Source organism: Porites lutea, chromosome 8, assembly GCF_958299795.1.
Source record: "Porites lutea chromosome 8, jaPorLute2.1, whole genome shotgun sequence".
In the NCBI taxonomy this organism is placed as follows: Eukaryota; Metazoa; Cnidaria; class Anthozoa; order Scleractinia; family Poritidae; genus Porites; species Porites lutea.
Genome location: NC_133208.1, coordinates 12971343 through 12979696, shown reverse-complemented (window position 1 = coordinate 12979696; position 8354 = coordinate 12971343). Strand labels below are relative to the sequence as shown.

Sequence of the window (8354 nt, the reverse complement as noted above, 5' to 3'; positions counted from 1 at the left end):
GGTACCATTTATTAAGTACGTAACTTTTCAGTCTGTGGATGGGTGTGGATGAAATCCTTTAGTGCTATTTATTTAGAAAGTATGTATTTATAATTTTTGAGTCTGTTGACCATTCAAGTGAAACATCTTTAGCAGTACTGACTTCGTCATGGTTCTATTTGTTCATATAAAATTAAACTTTACATATTTATTAAATTTTGATTTGAGGCACTACACTCTTTTTTCTTTTTTATAAGAACGTCCATTTTTCGAGTTGAGCCTGGACCGTTCTTATTTTCTGGGCAGTTTCATCTTGGAAATGTTCTTACGGATAAAAATTTCAATAACGGGAATCTGATACACTCTGATTCCATGTAGGACATTATATATGTAATTGAGATTTTCTGGATTTAGGAAAGTAAAAGCAGTGAAAAATATGTTGTTTTTCTCAGTCTCGGGTATGTTCTGAGCATGTTCTTAATATTTTTGCAAATTTCATGCTGAACGTTCTTACAAAAAAAGGTTATATATATATATAAAAAAAGAGTGTACTGGAGTGTACTTAAAATACTTGATCGCATACATTCACATTTTATCGCATTCCAGCCATTCTGAGACCCCACATTAGGTTTTCCTTGAGCATTTCCAGCTTCCTGTTCACTCTTTGGCGAAGTTTTGTAAGATCATCGTATTTAGTTTGCTCCTTTTGAGCATCCTTTTCCTCACCTTCTCCTCTGATCTCACCGTCCGTCTGCTGTTTCTTGTTTTTACCAGCATTCATAAAAAGAATTGGCACAAGGCACCAGAAATGACCGAAGCAATACATGGAACTGTGAGACAAAGAACGCGAAAATTAAGGCGAGGCTTGTACTATACCGAAAGCACATTTTTTTTAGTTCATTCGACAAAAAAGGACAAAATATAAATGTGTTAAATAAGCAATTTTACCGCCAATATGCGACGCCAATCCTTAATTCCAGAGCCACAAATGGAACAGTAGTGAACGTCAAGCAACATGATGTCACCACGCATGTAACGACGTCATAGAACAGAGAAGTTGCTCGTGATCTCTGAAATAAAGGCCTGCAAACTCGTCGGACCTAAAAAAGACGCAAAGGGTGAGCTTTTCTCAAAATGAGGCACGGGCAACTACAATTGTCACCTGCTATTCTGAAGGGCCATTTTCTCGGATTCTCCATAAGGGGGTGGGTTTCTGTGATTTTCAGTCATTTTCTTTGACTTGCTATAAAGCGGACATCTCCCTAAAACGGACACATTGAGTCGGCTCGACTTCCTATAAAGTAGACAACCCCCTAAAAGGGACACACTGAGTCGGCTACTGCCGTATTCGAGTCATTTTCTTTGACTCCCTATAAAACGGACATCTTCCTGACTGGACACAATAGAGAGATTTACAGTCACGTTTACGGCAAACTGCAAACGTAAGTTTGTATCACGTGACCAGTTTTCCCTTTAATTGTCGTTTACTGTTTATTATGACTACAAATAAATCGGTAAATCGGAATCAGTTCTATCCATAAGAGTTGTTTTTGGTCTGTTTTTATTTGCTCATTTCCTATTTTGAGAATTTCTAAACTTGAATCTCACATTTGCCGTTTGCCGTAAACGTGATTCAAAATCTCTCGATTGAGTCGGCTCCTGCCGTACTTAAGTCCTTTTCTTTGACTCCTTATAAAGCGGACAACCCCCCCTAAAACGGACACATTGACTCGGCTCCTGCCGTTCTTCAGTCATTTTCTTTGACCCCACATAAGACGGACACCCCCCCGCCCCAACCCCCTAAAACGGGCTAGCACGCATTTCTTCAGGGCTCTATAAGGGGACGCTGCTTTAAGGAAGTCTCTTGGAGAAAGTCGATTGCGTTCTATTTTCTATTTTTTGGTTTCTTTACGACATAATGCGTACCTTTCTCGCCGCTTCAACCATCAGTCCACAGGTAAAGAATGCCATGTAATACCCTGGGTAGAACCCATGCCAAAATGCTGAGAGAGCAAACACGGCCAACGTACGGTGATAAGGAACTCGGTCATATACAATTCTAAAAGGAAATTGGAGAAATTTAGAAACTTCAGTACAAACAAGCATGACAGGACGTTCTGCGCATGGCAAAATAGGGGAGGAAAACCTTTTTCGAGCCATCCTTTACGTCCGCTTGACACTACCTCACTATAATTTACGAAATGCAAAATATTCTTCTCCACCTCTTTTTTCTAAGCCTTGTGCCATTGTAACTTTTTTCCATTCAAAATATAGCTTGAGGGGAATTTTTCTCCAAGCATATCAGTTTCCAAACTCAATTTACCCTACCTTCTTAACCACAACGCTGTACAGATATTCCAGTTGTCTAAAACTTCCTTTAAATTTGTTGCAAACTGTATGGAAGAAAGCAAATGAGGGGAGGGCATAAGTGTCAATCACCTAGTTTCAAATGTCGTTTTAAAGTACTTTGAAATTTTAACAAAATCGAAAATTCTAGGCTTGTCTGGGCAGTTGCTTCTGTCATCATAATCATCATCATCATTACAACCACAAGGTACATGTAGAATATTATATAGTGTTATATTGTATTGTAATACCTCGAGTCTGAGAACGTTGACGATGGTTAGACGGTCCCATTTAGCTATACCATTCTCATCAAAACCATTGAATCCTAATCCACCCATATTATTCACAGCTTCCGCTAAAAAGGCAATTAATGGACACACTTGAATGAATACTCTATTGCTTCAATTTATAGTCAATCTCCTTCATCAAACAGTCCCACCCTCTAGGGAGAACTGCTTGGAACAAGTAAGTGTCAGAATCATTCCAGGAGAAATTGAAAACAATGCTTATGCAAAATTTTGGAGGGAAAACAAAGAGTGTTTTGGTATTTTGTGAAAAAACGTCCATTAATTAAAAGTGCTTGTGAATATATTTTAAATAAGCTGTAAGTCTGTGGAACAGAACAAAAAAGACGCATAAACATTTATGATATTATATTATTTTTTTCTTACCCATTTTAAAAGCAAAGTAATAACGCATCCGTATTGCAAGTATGGAGATGTAAGAATATACAAATCTCCATAGAAGATGATGTGAATTTATAAATTCTTCATCTGCAAAAATAGATAACAGCATTTTAGGTTCCTTCTTTCTCATGATCAAAGGAACATGATCACTGTGGGTTAAATTTTCACGGTCTCTGAGAGCCAGTTCCATAGTTTAGACATTTAAAAAAAACTGTAAACAAAAACTAAACTTGTTTGAAAAAATGTTACGCTAAAGAAAAAATTAAACCTGCCATATAAAATAACCTGAGACATAACAACATGAGGCAAGTGTTTGCATAAACACTTAAAAGTCATGATACATCAGGCAAAGCAGTAAACAAAACAAACAAAAAAAAATTCCCATTCCTAGCTTGCTGTAGGTTTGAGGGAAATGGTTTTGGAGAAAAAAATCCACTAAATTTCACAGTTCATCCATCACCCAGCATCTGCATGCACAAAACTTTGTTTTCAACATAAGCAGGTTCGTTCATATCTTTAGCCTGCATAGCTGGGTGAATAAACGGGTGATCAGCGCAGATTGTCTTGCAAGTGTGTATTCGAAAAATCCCTCACAGTTTTGCCACATGTGTAGAGGCTCCGCTGCCAAGAAACGTACCCTCCCTCTATATATCCTGACAGATATGCATTGTGTAATTCAAGAAAATATCCATACCCCCCCCCCCCCCCCCCCCACGGAGGGCAATGGAAATTCAGAGGGGAGGGGGGGTCCAAATTTCTGAGGGGGTGGGGGGCGGCCTCTCGAATAGGCCCCTCAAGTTGTTTTCCAGGGGCTCCAAGTAAGATTGATGATCAAGCTATCAGTTATTTTACTATTAATCAGTGTTGTAAAGCAAAAATTATTGTTTTCATTGATGATCTTTTATTTGCAGTCCGCTGCACTTTTTTCACAGCTTGCATGATAGTTTATGTAACATGATTGTCATCAGCTCATGAATAAACTTCCGCTGGTCATCTATCTGTTGCTTTGCTACACAATAATTGTTAATCATTTTAGTGCAAGTTGGATTTACCTCCATTCCTGGAAATTGGAAATTTTGACCCAGTTAAGAGAATAAGAGCCAAACACACCAAACTGATAAGAACCTTTCTAAGTACAGCACTGAGTGGTGATGGTTCCTTTTGACCAGTTTCCTATTGAAAAGATCAAATACAATAAGATAAAAAAAACTTATAAATAATTGTAAATATACAATTATTATTGAAAACTTTATTATTTTACTACTAATCATAAGTAGGAGAACCGGGAAGCCAGGGTTCATATTAAGTTACTTTAAAGAAGGTCCCTTCTCTAGATCCAGGGGTAGACTGTCCCTCCCAGAACAAAGGTTACCTTAGGCCTGACATCGGAACCATCAATGAAATCATTGAATTCCTTGAATGTACAAACAGGTCCTGCTAAAACTGTACTGTAGTGAAACAAGTAACTGAAGTACTCTAACAATGTTGGCACTTTTCTGTAAAAAAAAAAAAACAGCAAAATGCTTAATTATTTTGACATCATTTTAAATAAAATGCAGTTTGACAAGATGGTCAAGGGTTAGGTATTTAGAGCTACGACACAGAAACTAATAACAGAAAAAAATGGAAGAACTATTATCAAGTTTCAAGTTTATTTATTATAAATATTTAAAAACTATTACAATCAAATTATTAGTTAAAGCAGAGAGTGACACGGATGGACAATAATAGCACACCTTACAATGTAAAAGAAACTTTTCTACGATAAATTGTATACACAGCTACTTTTACATAACACTGTCATATGAGGCCCTGTTAGGGTTAAATTCCAACAAGCGACATGACCTTGAAACAGTGACATAGGGCAGCAGAAATGGCAACAAATGACACAGAGATGGGTTAAAACTGTGACAGCGACAGAGAAAAGTGCAAATACAATAGTAAAATACCAAAAGCAACATGGCTTGCTCCTCATCACACAGGTTTTAAAGTTCAGACTACCGGGACTACATGCGTAACCCTCTAAGAGGGAGGGCCTCTCATGTGGGCCTCAAGCTAATAACTACAGTGTATGACTAAGATATGCTGCAAGCTTTAAGGTTAATGTGGGTGACAGAAATAATTTTTTTAACTTAAAGAAAAAGTCAAGTTGGACATCAAACACTATAGGCCAGACATTTTAAAATATAAAATCAATATTCATCTTAATCAATATCAACTTAATTTATCATCAATGATAGAGAATCCCGATGCTTTACCCAAGCATTTGACCATACAAGCTGCACTTACTTGAGTCTTCCTTTTCTCTGTTCATCTTTCAGTTCACTTTCGTCTCTGCCCATTCCTAATAGAATTAATAATAAAACGTTTCTCTACAAGTATATAAAACAGAGTTAAAAGATTACAGAGGCAGGGGGAAATTTCAGGTTTGAGAAAGGAGATCACTTCCTTAAATTTAAATTAATATTTTTTTCTACAGTAGAAAGAAATAATATATTTGTTCATAAAACACATAAGAGGATGATGTTATTAAACTTTGGTAATGATTTTTTAAGCAAAAATCCATGCCATGAGAATAGACAAATTAAACCACTTTGGATTGGAATTCATCCATGAGAATATAAAACACTGAAATGAGGGAGAGTATGACTTGTAAATAAAGAGACTATAAAGTGACTCCTGATTTAATGTCAAATTCTCCATTTGATTCACAAAGATTAGGGGGTGATTGATGGGAGAATCTTAGCAGAAATCACTTAAGGCATTTTTCAAGGTACCAATAGCCTATCAAAAAAATTAGTCATTATGGGATTTGGCTCATATGATAATTTATTCAGATTGAGGAAGGTCATCCACTGAGGCTGAAACTGAGTCCAGTTTTTGGCTACAAATTATTATTATTAAGGTGACTCTGAAAAAAATGTGTATGCAGAAGCATTTTTGAAAACTTTAATTAAAAAGCTTTTAGCTGGGTCTAGCCTGTACTAAATGACTGAATAAAGTCTCTTCTTTAAAACCTAACACTTAACAATGTGAAAAGAGCCTTTGATTACTGTACCATCATGAACACTAAATGCCACATATGATATTCTTTGTACAAAGATCATCAAGGGTCTGCAATACACACATACACACAAAATTAAAATTAACACACAATTAATTTTCAAAGTAAAAAAGCAGTTTTTAATAATTATACGAATAATCGGTTTAATTTGGTAGTTGCTTTGTTTAATATAATGTTTTTTTTTTTCATTGTTCCATTGTGCTGAGTGGCTGATACCATGAATAACCTTTTCTAGACGATGGTGACTCAATTTGTAACAAAATAATGATGTGCACTCCTTCCTTATGTTCTCTGCAGGCTAAAAGATTTTTGTTAACTGACTAGGGTTATAACCCAATAAAGTGCCGGATCCAGACCTCGAGATGGGGGGGGGGGGGGGGGGGGGGTGCTGGTCCTCCAGACTCTAAGATAAGGGTGGGGGAGGGGGTTGGAAGCAGTCTCCAAAAAAAAATTTTTTGGCCCTTCAGGCCTCAGTTTGGTCTAAAAATAAGGGAGGGGGCTGGGTCCCCCGGGCCTCTCCCCTGGATTCGCCACTGCACTACCATTCTCCTGTATAATAACTGATCAATGACATATTATCATACCCTGTAAAATCCAGAGTGTAGCCTCCATAGTCTGTTATTTGACGATGGATATGAGCCATAGAAAGCATTCCCATAGACACAGTGAGTACATATCTAGGAGAATAAGAAATTTGGTCATCAGAAAAATACATGTAATGAGAAATCCTTCTTGCATAATTATCAAATAAAAAGATTGATTGATTGGTTAATTAATTAACGCGTAACACTTCATTAACTTACTTGTGAACAATTGAAGGATTTAGGACACAGGTGAGGAAATAACAAAGGGCACTGATGTTGATTAAAATCAATGTTTGCCTGTTAAAAGAAAAACCAATAAATTTAACAGATTACATGTAGGTACCTATACCCTCATCTCAAGAGAGAGAAGAAAGGTGAAATATTTACAAACATAGAGGCTATTGGACTGCACCCTCTTGGCGCAGAACTGCTTTACTGTCTTTCGACCCTTCAGTACATAACATATTTATATCAGGGTTCGCAAATACGCCAAATTTGGCGTATTTTACACCAAAATTGTTCAAATGACTCCACTGAGGTTTCAGAGGGAGTCACTTCAACTCCAAAAATTTTCGGTAACAAACAGGGAGCTACTTCGACTCCAGAAATTTTCAGTAACAAACACAGTTTTGTCCTTACCTTTTTTGCAACAAATACAACTTACGTTAATTGTAAACGTTGTAAACCTTAATTAAATCATCGAAATTAAATAATTATACTGCACGACAAAACAGGAAGAGGGTAAATTACGATCAAAGTTTACTTGATGACCGCCATCATGGATTTGAGCTTTCCAGGTCAGCGGACCACAGCAACTTTTTGTATCTCTCACGATAGTGTATACATGCCGGGACCACGTGCTGGACAGTCTGATACTTGACTCCAAATCTTCCAAAATGACCCCAAAATTTTTTAAGCAGAAGTCACACTGACTCCACTCATCAATAAAATTTGCAAACCCTGTTATATTATGATTATTATTATCATTAACTCTTGAATTTCCTTTCAGTTGGACAGGTTTACAAGAGATTTTTAATTATACCATGCTATTATGCATGAAATTATTTCATCGGTGTGCAGGAGTTTTCTTCTTACTATAACTAATTCCTACGAATACAACCATTGCTCCTTGCTCGTTGCCAATGGGGACATTTTGCCAGGAGTAACGTCTGCCCCTCAGCAACAGAAATTCTATACTGATGAAATGAAATCTGTCTGGAATCTGGTCAGGAACCCTGATTGGTTGGTGTAGTGGATATTGTTTTATCTATTGTTTATGAATGACAGACAAAAGACAAAAGGCCACATAAGGTCAAATGTAAACAAGATGAATGTACAACAAGCAGTCAATGTTCCTGGACTATATTTTTCTTTAGAAAAAGCATTTGAATTTCACTGGAGCCTGTTCACAAAAGAACACAAAACTAAGGCGCAGACGTCCCTCCTGGCAAAACATCCCTTGCGGCAAGGAGCAAGGAGTGACGGCTGTACTCGTGGGCTATATAACTAACAATGTGGCACCTAAATGGTTTAGGGTGGAAAGGGTAAGTGAGAACCTTTTGCTTCCCTACACCACCATCCTGCTTTAGTGTAGGAATTTGAAACTAGTAGAAATTTGTTTCCATCACACTGCACTTAATCTGCCCAAAATTGCCAAAACAATTACAAATCAAGCACTAGATGGACCTTTGCAGT

The 8354-nt window shown here is 37.1% G+C and overlaps 1 protein-coding gene across 1 annotated transcript in view; it reads right to left on the bottom strand.

Annotated features, from left to right (window-relative positions):
- Nucleotides 1-489: 489 nt before the first annotated feature.
- Nucleotides 490-8354, bottom strand: part of LOC140945053 (lysophospholipid acyltransferase 6-like) — a 9092-nt gene continuing 1227 nt past the window's right edge. Inside the window, exons 3-14 of the mRNA XM_073394122.1 lie at nt 6879-6956; nt 6660-6752; nt 6070-6125; nt 5301-5355; nt 4384-4507; nt 4064-4184; nt 2997-3098; nt 2577-2680; nt 2308-2372; nt 1906-2038; nt 928-1079; nt 490-809 (exon numbers count right to left, since the gene is read on the bottom strand). Of these exons, the coding sequence (XP_073250223.1) occupies nt 572-809; nt 928-1079; nt 1906-2038; nt 2308-2372; nt 2577-2680; nt 2997-3098; nt 4064-4184; nt 4384-4507; nt 5301-5355; nt 6070-6125; nt 6660-6752; nt 6879-6956 (1321 nt within the window). The 3' untranslated portion in view covers nt 490-571. The remainder of the gene's footprint in view (nt 810-927; nt 1080-1905; nt 2039-2307; nt 2373-2576; nt 2681-2996; nt 3099-4063; nt 4185-4383; nt 4508-5300; nt 5356-6069; nt 6126-6659; nt 6753-6878; nt 6957-8354) is intronic.